Source organism: Mchenga conophoros, linkage group LG17 (assembly GCF_057382185.1).
Source record: "Mchenga conophoros isolate Kocher_MC1m ecotype Shallow Benthic linkage group LG17, M_conophoros_male_GT1.1, whole genome shotgun sequence".
In the NCBI taxonomy this organism is placed as follows: Eukaryota; Metazoa; Chordata; class Actinopteri; order Cichliformes; family Cichlidae; genus Mchenga; species Mchenga conophoros.
Window position 1 is genome coordinate 19,639,035 of NC_140542.1, and position 22,211 is coordinate 19,661,245.

The 22,211-nt window shown below is 39.7% G+C and overlaps 1 protein-coding gene across 2 annotated transcripts in view; it reads right to left on the reverse strand.

The window, feature by feature from the left end:
- Positions 1-22,211, reverse strand: part of LOC146555393 (thyrotropin-releasing hormone-degrading ectoenzyme-like) — a 271,026-nt gene that overhangs the window by 65,931 nt on the left and 182,884 nt on the right. For both annotated transcript variants that reach the window (XM_085253024.1, XM_085253025.1), the window contains exon 6: positions 7,205-7,318. In XM_085253024.1, the coding sequence (XP_085109150.1) occupies positions 7,205-7,318 (114 nt within the window). The remainder of the gene's footprint in view (positions 1-7,204; positions 7,319-22,211) is intronic.

The window sequence follows — 22,211 nt, forward strand, 5'->3', positions numbered from 1 at the left end:
TTCTCTGTTGGAAGAAAATCACAACATACTTGGGCAGAAACAAAGCAGGAAGCGTGCATGTGCTGTAATTTAAAGTTCTGCGGCGTTCAACGCTTCTTGGAGAACTTTCTTGAGTTTGTCCTTCGGGGAGGAAGGTGGGGGCGGTGGTGAGGAGGGGTACCCTGCGAGGCTTTGAGCAAATTTGAGGAAGGTTTCATTTCTAATTTTATATTGTTTTGAGTTGAATCATCCTCTGAGTCAATTTGTTTGCGAACCTGAGCAGAATAAAAGAAAAAAGGATTTTACCTCCTGAGGAGACTCACAGCTGAATATCTGGCAAATTTCAAGGAAACAGTTTTAGAGAAAGAAGGAAGGACGTATCGATTGATGTGAGTGGAGGGAGGTGGAAGAGTTCAGGAGAAGACCTCCCAGTCAGGACTTCCTCCTCCTCAACAGCCGCTTTTAACTCTGTGCTTATACCCATGCTGTATATCCAATTGTATTCCAAGTTATGTAAAGATTTTACCGAGAGAAGAGAAACAAGGTAGGCTGTTAAAAATAGAACAGCTAACAGCTGATCTGCTGATACAATTATTTGCTTCAAAGATTCTCCTGAAGTCAAACTGGGAGCTCAGTGGGAAGCACTGATGGTTGTGGAAATATTGAATTTCCAGTTTCCAGTTTGTTACCATCCAACCACATCTCTCATTCTGTGAAATGTGTCCAACTGTGCAGTTGCACTTTCTAGAGGCACAGACAGGAAATGAGAACAGTTTAGAAGATGAAGAAATGGGTGTTGTGTTTTGGTAACTTCAAACTAGAAACTTCAAAAATCCCACACAATGGGTTTATGATTTGGATGGGGATGTGTGCTGGCACAGGCCTCGCACCAGTGCCACTTGACTAGAGTGCTGTTGACCTAAAACTAGCCAACACCACCGGATGGAAAATGGACAGCAGTGGTGGAACATTACTGAGTGCAATGATGTTCAAACATTTTTTTGGCCCAGGAAAACCAAAGCACAAAATAACCTCCATACATGACCGAGAACTCATCAAGCCTTCCTCCAGCTGTGTTTTTGGGTGTAGTGCATTCCAAAGTAACACATTTAGTAATCAGATTATATTTTTCAGTAACACAGTAGTGTAATACATTACTCTACTAAATTGAATAATTACATTAAAGTTAATTAAAAGTTACATTGCGTTACAAAAGCCCTTCAGTTATCTGCAAGAACCAAACACTAAAATGTGTTAATGTGTGTGTGTCCACATTAGCAAAGGGATTTGAGTCAACATGTGGAACTGTCGCCTTAGGTTCATACTGTTTACTGGTAATTATCTGACAGTGTATTTCACGGCATGTTATAAGGTAATGCAAAGTAATGTAACAAGTAGTTTAAGAAATTACATTTAGGTTACATATTGCATTACTTAAAAAAAGTAACAAGTAATATTGAATACTTTCTTGAGTAGTACTGCAGTACAGTTTTAATGTACTTTAAAATCAAATATTTCTTTACTAAGTTGCTGTCTTCATCTCTTCCACTATATGTTAGATGCAAACACAGTCTTGTTTTATTACCGTATAATTTTATTTTAACTTGTTTTTGTATTTTCTCTGCAAATCTTGGGGTCAGTTTTTAAATGGGTGCTTACAGGATTTACTCATTTTTGGGGGCCATCTCCAAGTGGCCTTTTGAAGAACTGCACTTCCACACTGACTGTTCTTGGATTTTGCACCAGATTGACCCACTTAAGTTTTTGTTTTACAGGCATGTTGTTGCCTTTCATCCTTTGTATTATTGATTCTACTGGGATACTGCATTCATCATTAATGTGCTGCAGCTGTCACTGAACTCTGTGTACAAAGCAAATGGGCCATAACCTGAAAAATCTCTATTTAAATCCAGTAGTTATGACAGTTAATTTTATGAAATGTTTCAAAAATAGTAACTTCAACCAAATTATTAGAGAGAAGATGTATCCTGTATTGTTATCTAACACAGTTTGAGTGCTATTGTGTCACCGCTCCAGTACAATAGACTAGATCAGTATTTTGTTTGGGATGCTAAAAGTGTCCACAAAAACTGTCCCAGTTACTCTGGATAATCCTCAGACCTCTGTGTCAACACTTTCCACTGAGAATTATTTTCTGCCAAAGAACAACCAGCACCAGTTAAAATGAGTCCACTGGCTGATCAGCCTCTGAACGGAAAGATAAACCAGGTCTGAAGTCTGATTTCATATCCAGCCTGTTTGCCTCCCTGAGAGATGTGTTTTCTGTCTTTAGATCAAATTTTCTGCCTTCTACCTATGTTCTATTTGGTGTCTGGAGATTGTTTTTTGTGCTATACTCTGAAAAAAATCTAATTCATATCTGACCGGCTGAGGCCTTGAGCTGAAATCCTGACTCATAAAACCACAAGAGGGGAGAAAAATTAAATTTCATGAGTGAGCAGACAGAGCCTCAGAATACCTGAAAGCACTTCTACATGCTCACCAGAGAGCTTTATTTCCTGTTTGTCAAAAAGTGAGTGAACCTGCGCTGCTACCACCAAGTCTTTAGCGACTTCATTTTCACTCCAGAGTGACATTTTGTGAAGACACACCTGGTGGTTAAGCTCTTAAGAAAGTCTGAAAGTGAACTTCTGAGTGTGGATTATTATGATTCACATGCTGTTCCCAAAGTTTAACACGAGTCTGAAAATGCAAAACTGATTAAAATCTGGTTTTAGTTTCACAAAAACAACAAACAAAATATTTCAGACAGGTCAGCCTGTTCCCATTTTCAGAGCATAACAAAAATTGGGCTTAGTCAAAGCTGTTGGTGTTTCTGTGTTGTTTTATTTACTGGTTGGCTGTGATGCACTGGGTTATCCTATTAGTGAGACTCTGTTGTCACTTCCAACTTGTCGTTTTCTAACCAGCAGGGTTTCTGCGGTGGGGTTCTGCATTTACACTTTACAATTTAATACTTTTAGTTCCTAAACCCAACCAGCAGGTAAATGTAGGTGAAAAACACAAATGTAGTGCCAAAGCTGGTACATCAGACAGCAGTGACAAAAGATACTCAGTGTAACAAAGGGTACCACGTGATGCTACGAGGTGAAAACATGTTAGACAGCTCTGTAATGGTGCAGTTCAAAATCAAAGATCTTAGGCTGAAGAAAGTGATATAATATAATCAGTCTTATTGAGTGACTGTTTGCACAGTTTACTGTGAAACAAGCCATATCATGAGAATATTTCCTTGAGATAACATCAGGAGTTCGTTCCTCAGCCCTGAAATCCAAAATTTGATCTTTGTCAGGTCAACAAAAGGTAGAGTCTCACTTTATCATGCTACATAAACTGTTAACTAGGGCATCGTCACTGATTCAATTCCGATTCACGAGGTCTCCAATAGATTCGGTTCAATTCAATTTTGACTCAGACAGTCAGAAATATTAGAACTGTGATCATTAATCAGTACATATCCATATTTTTATATCTATGTATAAAAAACAACGCTGACACTTGTGAGACTTTAGAGGTGTAAGCATCGCAGCAGATGCCTTTGTGTTAAAGTCACTGAGGATAAAACACAGAAAATCATGAAGGAGATTTTCCTGGCCTGGCTTTTTATAGCAGATCACTGCCTTAAAAATATTCTGCGGTAGATCAAAAATGGAAGAAAACCATGAATAAACATGGTTGACGAACATTACCTGATGCTGCTGAAGTGAAGCAGAGTAATGTTACAGAGGTTTTATTAGACAAACAGCAAAGCGTTTTGCAATTTGGCAGAATTTGTAAAAGTTTAGATTTTTTCCGTATTGAACTGCAGAAGTTAGGCTTTCTTGTTGGAGGTCATTTTTGAAAAAGAAAAAAAAAAACAGCGACCGACTGTGCTATACACAACGGTAAGCTGGTGCGTAATAAGCAAGCAAGCAAATAATGTAGAAAACAGAGATTTCTGATGGTAAACTGGTCTCTGAGTGCACTGAGAGAGAGAAAGAGCTGTGCAAGGAGTGTGATTTTATCGTAGTGGAAGCAAAACAGCCAAAGTAAGAGGGAATTCATGACAATGTTTATGAAATGTGAAGCATAGTTTTGATCATCTTTTGCTGATGGTTCAGGAAATTTTGATTGGAGAATGACAAAACCTGCAGCTTCAGAATCTGTGAGATATCGGCTTTCAGCACTAACAGCGTGTCCATGTACGTGCCGTCGGGTCGCACTTTGTGTGTACATCTTTGCGCAGAATCCGTTTACCTGCTTTTTAATCGTTTGGTATTTTAACTCTTTGGTGGTTGTTGAAATACTTTTGTGAGCTTTAACCTGAGATTCTGGCATTTCTGGCAAAATACATTTATATTTAAATGAATTTAGATGTAGATTTAATGAATCAATATTGTGTTATTCAAACTAAAATCGATTTGAACCGGAAAATCTATTTTTTAAAACCCTTCTTATTCTGAACTGTATTTCTGTTGCAATTTTGGAAAACTGGGAACAATTTGTGAAATGTTTCGGCGGTTTTCAACATGTTGCTTGTAACTTTCGTAAACAGCGGTACTGAAGTGACTTGTTGAGGATATGCTGAATTGTTCTGTTGTAGGTTTTCCGCTGCTGCTGTTTGTGAAACGGTGTTTGAAACAGATCTAATATTGTTGGCAGTGGCGGTCCTGTTTGGCGCCCCGGGCGAACACTCCCTCTGACCCCCCCCCCCCCCCCCCCACACACACACACACACACAAAACATATTAAGGATTGTACATTAACATGAAACATGAAACTGTTGTCGAAATTCACTAGAGAAACACTCACACACATGAAGAGAGAGAGAGTATGCATTGTATGCAAACGGCTACCAAACAGCCATCATAATTCGTCATACAATGAGAACAGGACAAATCAACTACTGGCAATGACTAATTAATATTGAACTCTGTAACATAATGTATTGTTTGGAGTTTAGTCTGTTACTGTTAGTATTTATACCATTTCTTCTTGGAGCAACTGTAATCCACATTATTTCCTTAGGGATTAATAAAGTATTCTGATTCTGATTGTTTCAGGATGACCTGCCATTATCCAACGACACATCTGCTTACCTGCATCTTTTGCTCGTTTCTCCTCCTCTTCTTTTCTATTTTTTCTAAACTGAGCACCTGATGGCTTTGAACTTTTTTTATTTTAATTTTTTTTAATTTTGAACTCCAGTATGAACACAAGTCCCCCAACCCGAGGATCACCACAACATAACCTAACAGACCTACACCTTAGTTCACAGATTCACTTTGTCTAAGGTGTATTTCTGGGATTTCACACAACCCAGGATTCAGATCATGAATACATGATGGGCTTGGATTTACATCATTATGGATGAAAACATCATGAATGAAATGTGCTCTATTTGGAGGCAGCAGGTCTCCTTCCACTTTCCACAGGTTGTGCGTGAGACATTAAATCATCAAAATATAAAATATAAATTTTAAATTGTTATTGATCCCTTTACCCCGAGTCCTAAAGTGTATATTTATTTTCTTACTCTTCTTATATATATATTGTTTGTTTACTTGCACTGCTGAAACTGGAGTCTCGTCCTCTAGTCTCTCTCTATAGTGTACTGCATGCAGCCAAGATGACAATAAAGTTTACTTTGACTTCAGCAGCGAGCAGGCGCACCGAGGGCTCTCGCGCTCATTTTTCGCGTATAGAATTCCGGAAAAACATCAGTGCAAATTATAAGTCCCCCGCCGCCCCGCCCTCTCCTCCCTGTGCCGCAAGCAGCAGGCGCACCTCGCCCTTACTCCCAGCAAATGGGCAATAGAAAACCTACCGGTGCCTATGACATTCCCAATATGTGCTGGCTGATGTCGGGGCAGCATGAGTACGAGCAATTTTTTTTTTTTTTTTTTTTTTTGCCGATGCCTGTGATGCCGCCCCCCACCACGATGCTGCCCCGGGCAACCGCCCGTGTCGCCCGTATCAAAAACCGCTACTGATTGTTGGACTTGGATACGTATAATATGTGAATGTAACCAAATTATTTATCAGTGATTTCAAACTGTAAAAACAAAAACAAATGATGTTATGCAACATGAGAAAGCTGCTACGCTCAAATTCAAATATTCCTCATCCACGCTGGACTGATCCTCCCACCCCAGCACTACTGTATTAACAATGCCTTCAAGGCTTGTTTTATTTTTACTATTCTTTTTTGTTAATTTTATTTGATTCAATTAAGTATCTTTTTTCATGTATGTAACTTATCTGTTTATTGAATTATCCATGTCTGTGGTTTTATTTGATGTCTGTTCCCTTTAAGTTTTTATTTCTTTGCTGAACGGTCCAAGAGACTGAAGACGTCACTTGGATGAGTGTCGACATGTTTCTCCCACTGAAAACATTATGTGCTGATGAACAAAATCAGCTTTCTTGGTTTTCCTTACCTGGATGATTGTGCATGCATCAAGACACTTTGTTGCAGGGTGCTGAATTAAAATCTGCCCCGATAGCACTTGAACACCTACAAGTTCTCTTCTGCTCCACGTTTGACATAGTACATATGTGCTCTATAGCACCATACATAAAACACAGTTAACAGCAACATTCGCCCTCAAGATGGCAGGGCAACAAGGCAGCCTCCAGAAACAAGCACACATTCCTATGTTTGTTATTAATTAAGGATTAATTCAAAGACATTTTTGTTAGATTCTATAATTACATAAAATTATGTATATTTATGAGTGCAAAATCCATATTTCTATTAAATAACCTAAAAAATGGCCAACCTTTAATTTCAGTTTATCCCACTGACCACCAGCAGCATCATTGTGCTTTTAAGCTTTACCTGTGGTTGTGATCCTGATCCAGCACCCACCCAACAGGCAAATCTAACTGAGGACAGGTTAATGATCTTGTTTTCACCTGCCTACACTGGCTGCTTCCTCTGCTAGCCATGGCATGTCATGCTTGTGATCTATGCGTGATCTGTCCCGTACCCTGCGATTGTCTTTGATGTTGCTCACCCATCTGTGGAAAGGCCAGGAGGTACCAGACGAGAGCCATACTGGCAAATTACTGCAAATTAAACGGCAGTTTTCTCTGACTTCAGTAGTCATGATGAAATTAATGAAAAATACAAATGTTTTTTGTAACTTTCTAACAAAGGTATAGTGTGGCTGGCACATTAATACCTGTTCATAAATGAAGTAAAAGTCAAGTTTACACTCACCATGTTCCACTTTGGGAAGAGAAAGTCAGTGCCGACGTACTCGAAGAAATGAGCAAAACCTTCTTTTAGCCAAACATCCTCCCACCACACTGGAGTCACCAGATCACCGAACCACTGAAAGACAGAGACAAAATCATTTCATATGCTTTCATGTCTTAAAGAGTTATTTCTTATGAAACTGTTTTATGAAACCCATTCTTATATTCAAACCATAAACTGTGTACAACTAATGGATGAAGCATCACTCGTTAGCTTTCAGAGCACTGTGTTTAAAGCTTAAGCTTAGCAATGTGAGAGTTACCCTCTAGGTTTATTAGAGCCTCCCTCAATTCGCTACTTTGAAACAGAAACAGATCTTCTTTGCTTAATTTGTCACAATCTATGGAGAGAATAGGCCCCCCCTGGCCATGAAACGGCTCTCAATCAACTGTCCAGTGGCATTTGAGCCTCTAAAAATAAAGAGCCACGTATTAAAATAGATGTAGTTAATGCCATACTTATGTCAATATCATTTAAAAGGGTGAGTTAAATAAAAATTCACCCTCTGTAGCGTTTTGATTAAGGGATAAAGCAGTTAAATAGACCAATGCTGTTTTTTGTACCTGGATGTAAACATGTTTATTTTCGCAGCCAGCCTCGACTGCCCAATTGAGAATTACAATTTTTTTTTTTACAATTTGGGCAGCACGGTGGCACGGTGGTTAGCACTGTTGCCGCACAGCAAGAAGGTCCTGAGTTCAATTCCACCATCAGGCCGGGGTCTTTCTGTGTGGAGTTTGCATGTTCTCCCCGTGTTTGCGTGGGTTCTCTCCGGGTACTCCGGCTTCCTCCCACCGTCCAAAGACATGCAGCTTGTGGGGATAGGTTAATTGGATAATCCAAATTGCCACTAGGTGTGAATGTGCGAGTGAATGTGAGTGTGAATGGTTGTCTGTCCCTGTGTGTTGGCCCTGCGACAGACTGGCGACCTGTCCAGGGTGTACCCCGCCTTTCGCCCTATGACAGCTGGGATAGGCTCCAGCGCCCCCCGAGACCCTGAAAAGGATAAGCGGAAGCGAATGGATGGATGGATGGCATTTGCATGAGCTTCATTTTTCAGTTCCAGATGCTGCAGCTTGATGTACACATGTCCTCTACTCGAATATGAAAGTTTAGTCATGTTTGCATGAAATTGCTGCTTATGTGGTATGAAGCAATTTATTACTAATGTCCATCATTTTATCTCTTAAAGCTGGTCGTTTTACTTTTAGAGTGAAGTTCAAAATTGCTGAAATTATGCAAAAACAGATTGTGTTTCATTGAGTTGTGTGCATGAAAATTGCCACAAATAATCCACTCTGAGTTCCACAGTCACACCGTGAAGTAGGTGTGAATTTGTGTGTTTCAGAAAGTTACTAAGAGATATGTATCATACATTTAGATACAGCCAATTAATCTTCAACTTATCCAATATTTGTTAAGATATTTATGTAAAAATCAAAAACCTAATGCTGATGCCACAGTCACAGAATTTTCATAGTGGTTTTAGTCCAATATGTCCAAGATTAGTTTATTACCAGCTCTTCAACCACTCCTGTAGAATGAATAAAATTTCATATTCCATCTTTAGAACATACAAAACTGTTTTTGTTGTGCATAGGAAAGAAAATCCAATTAAATCCAGACAAATTCTGAGCAGGGAGAGTACAGCCTTCCAAGTCCTGCCCCTCCTGAAGGACTGACTTGGCTTCCTCGCCTGCTCTGAGGTGATGTGATGAGGCAGGTTCACTCATCAACAACACCATAGGGCAACCAACAACGTTGCTCCAAAGTGTGACAAAGGAAGGGGAGGCTTTGGCTCTCATTCAGCTGGCATGCTACCACCTGATTGGACTGTTAGCCTTTTCTCAAGCTGCCTCGGAGCCTCGTCAGAGTAAACCAGCAGTGAAGTCTAATAAAGGCAGAGCACGTAAGAAAATAGAGTAAACTTTGCTGATAGCGAAACGCGCAGCCACAGGAGTAATTTATTGGATCCAAGCGGTTTCCTGGCGACGCAGTTTGAATGAAAACGGTGGGGAACAAACAGGCGTCTCTACCAGCTTTGTTTCTGAGTCTGAGCGTTCCCTTTAAATCTTCAGACGCACAAAGAAAAAAAGTTTACCTCAAATTTCCTTTAAACCCTGATTAAAGTTCCATCTGTAGAAACAGCACACACTGCAGTTTTGATACATCAGCACAGTGAGTGTGAGACTGTACGTTTGGCAGCATGTCTGCAGTAAATTGTCCTTCAACTGATCAAAGTTTGTGTGGTCAAGCAGAGAAGTACCTAGACTGTGCATATGTGTGTGTGTGTGTGTGTGTGTGTGTGTGTGTGTGTGTGTGTGTGTGTGTTCAGTGTTTTTGGGTAAATCTGCAAGCAGCTGAAAAAAGTCAGACTTAATTATGCAGTGTGGTGTTATAAGTCTTTCCATATAAATCAAAAAGGGCACAAAAGCTAATCCCCCGACCAACAACAACAGAACTGCCTTTCATGCAATTAGTTACTGGAGCTTTCAACAGATGCTGTCACCCTGCAGAGCGAGAGCTCAGTGCATCAGAAATTAATGACCAGGGTTTTTTATTTGTTTCAGAAGTGAAGGAGGAACATTGAGCATCCGCCTTCACCAAAAAACAGAGGCTGGCCCTCTTTATGTGGCAGCAGGGGCGAGGAAACCTACTTCAGTCGAGTGCGGCATATGAGGCAGATAATCAAACGCTCCCAGGTGGTGGAGATGCTGCAGCTCTTTTTGAAGACATCTTGTAAAATTGTCAAAGCAGAAATTACTAAATATAATGAAGGGCAGGATTGAAACCAAGTTAATCATTGGGGCTGAAAGGACAAAAACATCTGCACACTGCAATGCTGACTCAGGCGTTTTGTGACTCTTGCTGGTCGATGATTTACATCTGTGTTCTTTTCTTGCCTTTATTGTTAATCATGAGTCTTTGCTGCTTTCTATCTCATTTAGTATTGTCTACTAGTGCGTAGAGCAGTTAAAATGCCATTTTATGGCTTCTTTCCATAGATTCTAACAACAGAACAGATGCAGCTTCTGGGTCTGAAAAGCAAACATGCTCAGAAATGGCTTAAACCTGCGTTCTTTCTAATGGCCTGCAGAGGGCGACTCCTGCAGCTGCGTAAAGACTTTCAGTTGAAGAAGTCGATGGGCACACAGGTCTAGCCTCCCATACTCTCTGATCTCAGAGAATAATTTCCTTTTGAGATCATGGGCTCAAGTTTCAAAGTGTACTAAAAACATGTCAAAGTTTCAAATGATGTAAAACAACACTAATGTTAGTGACAGTTCAGTAATTAGAATCAAATGAGGTTCTATATGTGTCGACTGTGCTCCCAGTACAATGTCCTAAACGTCTATAAATACATACAGATTTATAGGAATTGATATTTCCTCCTTAACTTCACTAGACTAGCAGCCTGGTCAGTAGTGATGGGGGCTGTTATTGGTCGGGTTTGATTAGCAATTAGCCCCTTCTTATAGATTTCTTGTTTGTTTGGCATACCGGAATTGAAAACTTATGACAGAAGATCAGCAAGACCAAAATGCATGTTTTAGACTAAATTGGAAAGGCTTTTCTAGTTGTTATTTTAATGTGCTTGTTGAGGATGTGGGTGTAACACAGCCAAACCTTACTCCTATATCATATTAAACGGAGCAGGGTAGACTCAGGAAAGGCTGAATTAACTGATCCAATTAGCCTAACAAGGAAATCTTGCTGGGGGAGATAACAGGAACACCTGGAGCAAACCCACACAAGGATGGGGAGAACAGGCCACAAGTCCACAAATAAAGGCTGAAGCCAACCAGGAACCCCCCTGTAATATTGTTAACCACAGCAACCTAATCTTAGCTGGTTTAAAATACAGCTGCTTTACTTTGAGTGGTTACAACTGAAAAATAGAATTAATTTTGAAAGTGTTGTTGACATTTGTAGATATTTATATTTAGCAGTATGTCCCACATGGCAGGGAAAGCACATGATGTATAAAAACGGTGGGGACAGGGTGCACGTGGGTTGTGCAGCTGTAAAACTACCCACCTGCAGGGTGGTGAGCGGTGGTTAATCAGACGAGATTTAAAATCCCGTCTGATTAACCACATTCAGGATCTAGTAAAACATACAAGCTAAGTTTAACTGTAGCAGAACTAATTTCAGATATGAATTTAGTTATTTTTATATACATTTTTACTCTATTTTTTTGATCTGGCTTCATTTTATATTTATGTGGTTAGGTTTTGTAATGCCCTTGAGTCTTTTTTTACCGTGTTACTTAGTCTAAGAATTCTTGTCAGTACATCTGCTGTGAGTAAAAAGTAATTTGGTCAGCGCCTGCTTTTTTTTTTTTTTAAATAAATATTTTACTTGGTTTTAGTCTTTTTTCTTCCCCGTCATGCTTCTAAATATATTGCACAGCATGTCTGAAATCTTAATGAGCTGCGGGTGCGCTTCAGGAAAACAATTTTTAAGAGTAACCGATTGGAATTCCTGCATATTGTATTTATTAAATCATATTTCACTCTAGTTTCTGTGTCTTGTTCTGAGATCATTTTGCAGAGAAAGTGGCTCACTGATACTTTCAGTCCCTTTGTGTAAACATGTGAAAGTGTCCTTAGAAGCACTGCTGCCATTAAAGCCAGAGGTTGGATAGACCAAATACGCATTTGACTGATTTTCCCTTTTTACTGCATTTTTTATGAGGACAAAATAGAAACTCTTTGTGACATTATATTTTTGAAGCACACTTCTTCTCAGCTCTGTAAGCCTGCACAGTTTGGAGGGAATTCACCTCTTCACCTGCATGGACACACACACACACACCCTGTAGATATGGTGAAGCTGAAGAATGTGTCCAGACATGCATACTAACTCCTTTCTCTCACTCTCTGGCAGGTTGTGTCTGTGTCTGGGCAGGGATTCAAACCGACCACCCTGTGGGGAGCTGGCAGGCTGGTCAGCTGGCTGCTTCCGATGCCTGGCTCAACAGACACTGGTTCAACTTCCTGAGGCGGAGCTAGAGTCACAGCGGGGACCGCTGCAGTTTATAGGATGGAAAACCAGTGCCAGATGAAGTTGTACTCACATCAGGAGGAGTGCGAGGTCGCTGCTTCCTCTCGATACTCACACAGATGCTGGAACGTAACCAGACTATTAATTCATTCATGTTCATGACTGTGACTCTGTGATGTTTGGTTATGTTTCAGTGGGGCGGAGCCAACAGATTTATTCATGTAGTCCTATTTTTGTCTCCAAGCTCCAGCTGTTGTGTTGCAGGAAGGGACAAATTCTTGTCCAGTCGTCCCACTATCGTTAATTAAGTTAAGGAATTAACTTCCTGTTGTAGTGCAGGAAGCAAAGAGGTTTGGTTAAAGGGAGTAAGTTTAATTTATTCCCTCTTTATTATTGTTAGTCGCTGCTGTTCAGTTTGGTGTTGTTTTTCCATGGGAAGGACTAAATAAAGTCAAATCTGATTTTTTTTTAATCTTCCCCTAAATTGTCAGTCTTCTCTCTATTTAGCTTGATTTGTTGTTGGAGGAAGTGAATGAGTAGAGTGACATTTAATTTATATTTCCTCATTATCTGACTCTCTTATCGGGTTTAGCACTAACTATATTAATGTGGATTGCTTGTATGTTTGCTAGTTTGTGAGGCAGCAGCATTAAATGGTTGTGACAGGGATTACGGCTGTGTGCCAAGCACTATATTGGCATTTGTAAACAGTGATTTCTTGTCATTGAGTCCTCCTTTGTCATTGTTATTTAATACAATAAAGATAATTGTGTGGTAGAAATTCTACATGTAAATTTATGCAGTGCTATTATCCCATTATCATTACTTCCACTTCCACTACTCCCTGCTGTTTAGATAGATGTTTGGGAGTAAAGAAGTTGATGCAAGCCAAATGAATTTTATTTATACAGCCCCGAAATCATAAATAATGCATTTGCCTCAGATTTGCATCAGGCTATTCTTAGACTCTGAATTCAGATCGTTAGCTGATGAAGAGACTTAATCAGAAATGAAAGCCTGTTTTCACAAATCAAATGGAAATGGGCTGTTTAAAGGGGAGCTGTTGCGCTTTCCCATATGTATTGTTATGATAGTGGGTGCTTATATTACAAAAATGGCAAGAATTTCAAATAATGAGGTTGGTACCTGTGATCCTAAAGTTAAAACTAAACAGTATGCAGCCATCCTCTAATGCTTATCCAGGTCCAGGTCGCAGGGTTGCAGCAGTTTAAGGGGACATGCCCATATCTACCTTTCGTCAGCCATCTCCTCCAGCTCTTTCAAGTGAGAGCCAAAGTCAACAGAGAGATTTAATCTCTCTACTCATTCACTAGGTCAGCACCTAGAGACTTCTCATAGTAGGACATGACTGAAACATCTCACCAAAGCACCCGGGAGGCCTTGTGGATTGGGTGGCAGTCAAAGCTAGCTATCCTCAGCCTCAAACATTTTTACAGTTGAGTTTAGTTTAATTTATTGCCACAAAACACACTGCATGTGATGGTTGGTAGTTCATGATGGTGCATGCAGGAAAAATCTCTGCTGTGAAAGGATAAATTAAAAAAACAAACAAACGATAGACTGGTTTTGTCCACCAACAGAAATTAGGGAAGTTTGTGTATTTTTCTGTTAAAAGAATAAAGATTCTGATCAAAGAACGAGTTTCTAGTCTGCAGTAAAATCCCTTTGATTTTTGCTCTATCAGACAAACTGCTGCTGAGTTGCTCTTCTATTAAACATGACAGTTTACATTTGATTCTCTGTTCTCCTGCTTTAAAAGGATTTCACTTTTTATCCAGCTGGTTGATAACGGTGGAAGTGGGTCAGTAAGTTTTCAGCTCCCATCATGCTGATTCATCCTGGTGTAGTTTGTTCAAGCTTTTTGACAAAGAGAAAATATAATTAATTTTTACACTGCAGAGATTTTTTTCCTTTCATGGTGACAGACCCAATGACAAGAACTAATCCTCCATACTTGTTACGACTTCTCTGCTAATTAAAAATGACAACTTCTGTATTTTTTTTTTAACGCACTTGTCTTCATTAGCTTTTCTGTCGTCTCTCATGGTGTTTCAGCCTCATTAAAACACAAAAACGCCTCTGGTGGGTCAGCCATTTCTGCCGAGAGGGAGAGGGGGGTTGACTCGGGTTGCCATGGTTATGCTGTTTCCATGGTTAAACACATGAATTGTAGGTAGGTGGGGTTGTTCATAAAGTGCAGCAAGGGAAGCCAAAAAAAGAAAACATTCAAAGCTGAAACTAAAGACTGCTGAGGCTCAAGATGCAGGAAAGAAAAGTCCAACATCAGGAATAAAGATGATGAGTCAGTAAAAGGAGGCATAGAGAGATGGGACATGGTGTCTGGCTTTTAAATTTAGTAAAAGCTGAGAAAGTGACAGAGACAAATGCATGAATGCAAAGCAGAAACACGGAAATCAATGTTTGTTTTAAGGATTGCTCAGGAAAGGTGAACTTGCCCAGTCCCTATCCAAAGATGGCTGTGAAATGGTTATATTACCCCCAGAGTTCAGAAAATGATCAAACAGTATCGATAACACAGAACTGGAATCAACAGCCACTTCATGTTTCCTTTCTAGTTGTTACAGATAGCTAATAAAGTACAACAAACAGTGCTTAGATCTCCTTATGTCCCACCACAAGAAAAGAGTACGGTCACAAAAACGAAGTAATTTGTCATCAACGATGCTAAGCTTTAAAACAATTTTACCTCATTAATATGCAAATCCATGTAGCGAGGCCAAACAAAATGTAATCCCATCATCTGCTCTGGTACATATTGTTCTTTAGTTATCCGTTTCCTGCTAATTAAGCTAATTAGCTCATAGGCAATGCTACACATCTGGTATCAATTTGAACTTGTTAAAGTATAAAGGAGTTTAAGCAATTTCTGGGAGATCATTGTTCTCTCATTAATATGCAAATCTATGCAGACAGGTGTTCCACAATCTAATCAGATCATCTGGCTTTTTGGGGTGTCTTGTGTGGAAGTTTCTATGGTATTGATGAGCAATGTTGCATGGTTTCCTTTTGAAATATGATAGATTATAGCAGACCACTTACCCTCTCAGTTATGAAAATTTGATGATTTAAATTACTTAATTTTTAATATATGTTTTGAACTAGTCTAAACTAAAAGTTTCCTCATGTTTTTCACTGAGCTTTTTGCCCTCTGAGTAAACAAGCTTTGGTCTGCAGTCTCGACAAAAAGAATAAAAAGCACTCATTATTCCATTCTACGTTAAAGCACATTTCTAATTGTAGAAAGAAAACACAGACAAATACCAAGCACTGAGAAGTATTCTTGTCAGGTGATATGAGTACCTTCATTTGTAGAGCTGGCTTACAGCAAGCATTGCAGATTCTGGCAAGGCAAATTTGTTTGTGATATAAAACAGTTACATGTAACTAGTTTCTTCGTTACAATCAAGGTAGGAAACAAAAATGGACCACCTTTGATTTTACAGTTGAGCTTAGCTGTAAAGTTCAACATCTTAGGTTTTCCTCATATTATAGTGACTTGTTAATCACAAGGTAGCTATAAACCTGTACCTTAAAACTTAATGTGCTTTATTGGCATTTTTACTCTAAAAATAACTGGAATTTGCGTAACGGGCAACTTGTAGTTTCAAATATGACTTAAAATTAGCTGCTGAGACTTTTCTGGAAAAGATCTATAATGTCCCCATTAAATTCTGCACAATCTGACTTACTTTTGCAATCAGTGGAGTTGCCCAATTCTGCTTTGACTTTACTCTGCAGACCTAAAAATCTATTGGTAAGTAACTACCAAGTGTAGAACTAGCTGGTTAGCTGTTTGGTACTTTTTCTCAGTTGACACAAAGGGTACTTTCATATGAAGGTGGGAATAACTTTTTTCTGTAGTACATAGATCTCTCTATGTACTACAGAAAACTGAATCTTTTTCCATTCATGTCTAAGCAGAAAAGCCCAGATCTCTCTCTCCATTGGCTTCCCCCACCTCTTCTATTGGGACAGCTAAGCATTCCCAAGTCTTCCGAGGGATGTAATCTCTCCAGTGTGTCCACTCCCAAAACACCTCATCAAAAAGGCAATCGGGAGCTACCTTAGCTGGTTCCATTTAATGTTGAGGTGTAATAAGTCTACTCTGACTCCATTCCAAAGAACTGAGCTCCTTGTGCATCTTTCCCTTCGCATACATTTCCTTCCACATATGCGGAGTACTCCACGTAGTACTGGTGTAGAGAACTACCCCACTGGTGGTGGAGTACCATGTTTGTCCTGCTTAAAATCCCGATTTCCTTCTTTGGTTAACTAGCCAGAACTCACACCAATCCATCTGTCATCCTCCTGCAAAACTGCTATCACTGATGAACAAGACGCTGAGACACTTAAACTCCTCCATGCCAATTGTACTGTTATCTGGGCAGCCAAGAATCTAGGCTATTGGTTAAGTAAATGCTATTTCCACCAATCAACAACCACATGAGATTGTATTATTCTTCTAACCTTGTGTACACCATCTGGAAACCTTGCTCTCTGGGTATACCCAGGAATTCCCAGCAGCTAAATAATCCTTAATACAGGTAAAGTGGCACTCTGATGAATGCTGTATGTTTAGTATGTTAAGTACAGCTCATGTCTTGCTGAGTGAAATTTTCACAGATGAAAAGTAGTTGTTTGGGGGAACCAAGTTACTTTAGCAGTATAATGGATTAACCTATTTTTAGAAATGAAATTAAGGTTGCTGCCATGGTTTGAAAAATCTTACATGCATCAAAGTGATCATGCAACAATGCACTAAAACATAATAAAAACACTTGTTTTTTTAACAGATTCGTTCTTTCCTTCCTTCACCTTTGTTTTTCCTCTCTTTCTTTCCATCTCTCCCCTCCTTTAGAACAAAGCAGAACTGCGCCTTTGATCATCGTCTTCTTCCTCTCCTCCCTCCGCCTGACCCTCACTGATAAATATTCATCCCTCACTTGAGCAGAGGGACTGAATCTGATTTTCACTTTCTGTTTGGATGGAGCTCCTCACGGCTCTATGGCAGCCAACACCAAATGACTCTTGGTTGTCATTTGGCACAAATATTGTTTACATCTCCACATCTGTGAACCTAGTGAGAATTTCACAAGGTCTTATACCCTGACTGGCTGAATTTGAAATTAGCGCTGTCAACAACAGTCACAACAAACTCTCAAACCTCCTGCTTAATTAATCTTTATGCGAATCCTGTTTGTTTGGGGATTAAACAGTGGCCACAGGCCAAATGGTGGTAAATTTTGAAATTTGATTTTGGATAATAGCCTATGCTAAAGACCAACAGGCAATGGAAAAAAGATCTCAGATGCATCTGGATAAGTTGCATCTGGACCACAGCACGTGTTGTAAGAAGCTGCCAGAAGTATTCTGAGATAACTGGTCCATAGCCTTAGAGCTTACTGCAAAACTCCTGGCCACTTTAACCTGAAATATGGACCACATATGAATGAGGGATTACATAAAACTGCACACCACTTGCATACTGATGCAGTTGGAGCTGCCTTATAGAGTTTTGGACCAACTGGACTTTGCTGTAATTTTTCGTGCCAGTTGGAACAGGAATAAGCAATCTTCTGTATGTGGACCAACTTGGCTTAACAGACAAGCTTTTCTGTTCAAGTTGATTCGGGACAGACAGCATCATCCCTACAGACTTCTTGGGCTGTTGAATCTGCAGCAAACACAGCAGCTAGCAGCCTGACAAGTTATGAGAATTGTGGACATGGTTTAAGGTTCTTTGCTTTCTCTGGACCAACTATATCTTAGCTCAAAAGTTTGTTGGATAGACTTTGGATAAGGTAGATCCAGTCTAATAAGCATGGCACAGAGTTCTAAACTGACTGAGCTGAGTTATAAAACGTTCTAGATTATTTCAACACAAGTCTAATTGTACATAGACCAGTTCTAAAAGTTGCCTGCAAAGCTCTAGACCAGTTGAACCAGTCCATTATTATTCTCAGGGCCCTGCATTACACAAGTTTAATTGTATTCATTCCCAACTTGTTGCATAGTGTGTGGGAACAAAAGGGACACCTTAGTGAAAGAAGTGAACCCAAACCACAATCGTTTCCTAAACATGACAAGTAGTTTTTGCACCCTAACTAAACATGTGTGAAAGCAAAACAAATCAAATTGCACTGGCTGACACCAAAGGGCACCATGTGCTGCCAATCCATACCGACAGGCGTGATATCAAGTTCTGAAGCTCTGAACTGAAACACATAGATCAGCTGGATGAGCCAAAAGCTTCACTGCAGATTTTCTAAACCCAGAACAGTGCAGATGGCACAAGCCAAGATAGATAGCTGACTCCTGAGGGCTTTATACTGAAATGTAATTGATTTTCTTTCCCTGTTTTTATGCCAAAAAAATAATGCTGAGTCACAATTGGCCCCATCTCTGACAAGTTTCAAATAACACAGCTGAGTGCAATGTACTGGAAGTCTCCTCTTCATGTGTTGGCAAGAACTTCTGCCATCAGAGAGTCGGAGCTGCTGTTGTTAGCTTAAGCTTACAGTAATTTATTGATGATGGTTGTGTGACAGTGAGCAAAGAGAGAGGGCGGGTTCAGGTGACAGTTTGTCAGACAAAGCATGTGCACAGCTCTGTAATTCCCATTGTTTCCCTGACAGTCCCGCCACACTTCCATTATCGAGTCTACAAGTGCATGCAGTTCAAATTGATGCTGCTGGATGAGAAAAAAAAGAAAACTGTCACAACTTTTAATTTACTGCAGAAGAAACTGCACATTGAACTCACTGCAACAGTGTGTCTGTGTTTTTTGATGTGTTCTGTCAGAGCCAATCAAAGGAAAGTTCCTGAGCCTGAAGACAGACTGAAAGAGGGAAACATACTTACCTGCGTATGACTTCTAATTAACCACAACTCAACCTCAGAGCAACTGTGAATACAATAAAAAAAATACACAAACTGACACGAAAAGCTACAATTTATTATTCCATTCTGAAAACTTTCAACGGGACTTTCCTAGACTTTAACCTGAAAAGGTTCTGGATGCGCACACAGATTTTTAGAAACATCTTAATATCGTCCATTTTAAAACATAAAGGTTGAGTCCTTTCTTAAAAAACAGCTGGGCACTGTTGTTTCAGCTAAATATTAATCAAACAGGAGCCATTTTTATGTGAGCAGTAATACACATTTGGTGCTCCAGTTAACATTAACAGCTCTAGGACACTTTTAGAAACAGCACATTTGAAATCATTAATTTGGGTTACAGGCTCAGCAATTTCCCCAAAACAGCTGGGCTCTGTCTTTTTTACCCAGAACTTCATTCAAACAGCAGATTATAGGGCACTTGTTGGGGACTATATTCAGTGAGAGAGTAATACATATTTGGTGCTCTAGTTAACATTTGCAACACTAAGGCAATGCTTTAGTTTTTTTACACAGCTCATCTGATATAAAGTTTCAGGATCGCTAAGTTCCAAAAACTTGGTGTTGCTGAAAAAGACTTTTCTCAGCTGTGGAGGAATCGCCATCAAGTGTTTGTCAAGATAAAGTGCTGAATTATTAGCTAACACTTGCAAACCTGATTAGTACGCTTCATCGACAGACAAAGAGATGTTCGAATTAATACAAGAAAAATGCTCCAAAAACACAAAAAACTGAGAGCTTCAGTCAATCAATGCAGATATGCCTTAACTTATTAAAATTAAAAGATTGGATTTACGTCTTTTTCAATTTTGTTATGATTCGGGTTCTTGATCGAGCATTCAGTTCCGTTTAACATCCATAATGTTCCCTTTGCTTCCTGTTTGGTTTTTCACCATTTTGTATTTCTTGTTATTCATCCTCAGTTACGGATGTTGTTGGTTTTGTAGTCTCAGTTTAGTATTTTGTTTTTGGTTTAATGTTCACTTGTACCTTGCTTGGCCTTCATGTTAGGTGTTTCCTATTGTGTCATTTTAGCTTTTCCTGTTTTATTTTGGTAAACTTTGTCTTGTTTGTTTAGTATTCAGTTTTATTTTCCCTGATTAGTTCCAGGAGTGTTCCCTATAGTTTCCCCATCTCCCTGATTATCCTGTGTCTCTAGCCCTCAGCTCATCCTGTTCCATTACTGGTCCTGGTTTCTGTAGTCTTATGGTTTCCTAACTTCCTAGTATACATAAGAATACTAGCGTTTGCAGCACAGTGGTTAGCACTTTTGCCGTACAGCAGAAGGTCCTGAGTTCAATTCCACCATCAGGCCGGGGTCTTTCTGTATGGAGTTTGCATGTTCTCCCCGTGTTTGCGTGGGTTCCTTCCGGGTACTCTGGCTTCCTCCCACCGTCCAAAGACATGCAGTTAGTAGGGATAGGTTAATTGGTTAATCCAAATTGCCCATAGGTGTGAATGTGCGAGTGAATGTGAGTGCGAATGGTTGTCTGTCCCTGTGTGTTGGCCCTGCAACAGACTGGCGACCTGTCCAGGGTGTACCCTGCCTCTCGCCCTATGACAGCTGGGATAGGCTCCAGCACCCCCCGCGACCCTGAAAAGGATAAGTTGAAGCGAATGGATGGATGGATGGACTAGCGTTTGCCTGGCATTATGCATGTATGTATGTATGTATGTATTTTGCCTTTAAAAAAACTTGTTTCTATTTAATCCCAGTCTACAAATCTCCATTTGGGATCCTCACTCTTTCCTAAATTCGACAATTTTACTGTGTTTTGTTCTTCAGTGTTTTGTGACTACCTGTCAGTGAAAGGCCTTTCTCAATAAATTTGGACTTATTATTTGTACTCCTACCAGTTTCCAGTATTAGTCTCACCTTGAAGCTACCTGATGTAAGGTGTGTTATGGAGCATCAAGCTGAGAACAGAGAGGGGAAAAATATATTTTTTCCAAATACATATGAAACGACTTTTTTTTGCCTTTGGTTTTCAGTTCATCCCTTCACAGTGCACAGCAGTTCATGCACACATTTACACAGAGCATACACCCGTCACTGTGTTTGAGGTTCATTATAGCTATTTAATGTGAGGTTTTTAAATGTGTGTATGTAGAGTATGTGTGTGATCGCCCACTGTGTAGCAACTGCAGGAGTGTGTTCAGGCTTCCTAATAAGCCTTGAACAGACACAAATGTGGACACACTCACAAAAGGAAACCCACACGGGGTGTTAGATGTTTGTTTATGGTCTGTTAATTAGCCTCGGACATGAGCAGGAGGCAGCTCAACGCAAACACGACAAACACACACATCTACACACACACACACACACACACACACACACACACACACACATACAAGGCTAAATATAACTGTATTCCTCTCACACATTATTATTGATTAAACCCTCCTGTCCTTCAGTAGTGGAACAGCACAGGAGGCTGTGGGCAGACAGATTAATAAAGCATCTGAAGAAAAGATTTTCCTCAGTAGTTCAGAAAAAAAACAAAAAGACAATTTCATGTATGCACGTTACAGTTTTTTACAGACGCTAGGACACATTTCTCAATACTTAGGTCACTTTTGCAAAACTCTTCACACAATCCTCCTAACTGACCGTCAGCTTGGCAAAGCAGTTCATTTCACATTCAAAATGCACTACAACTACCAAAACACTTCATTCAGGTCTCAAATAAACTCATTCTTCCAGAACACTAGCAAAGGTTGACAGCCGACAAACACACTTTGTCACCCACAAAACAATGACCTAAAAAACACTAACAACATGTAGCATTACACAGTGTTTTCTTGTGTAAAACAAGGACACATCTCTGTTTATAATTTCAATATATGTTACTGGAATGAATCAGACATCATGCAGAATTCGTCAATATTTGTTTATGTATTTTTATTATTTTTGCACTAAGTAATCCCAAAATACAAGAATTTGTATACACACCATCCACTGATACACATACAATAGTAATGCTAATCTACTCGGTCTTCTCCATTTGGCCACAGG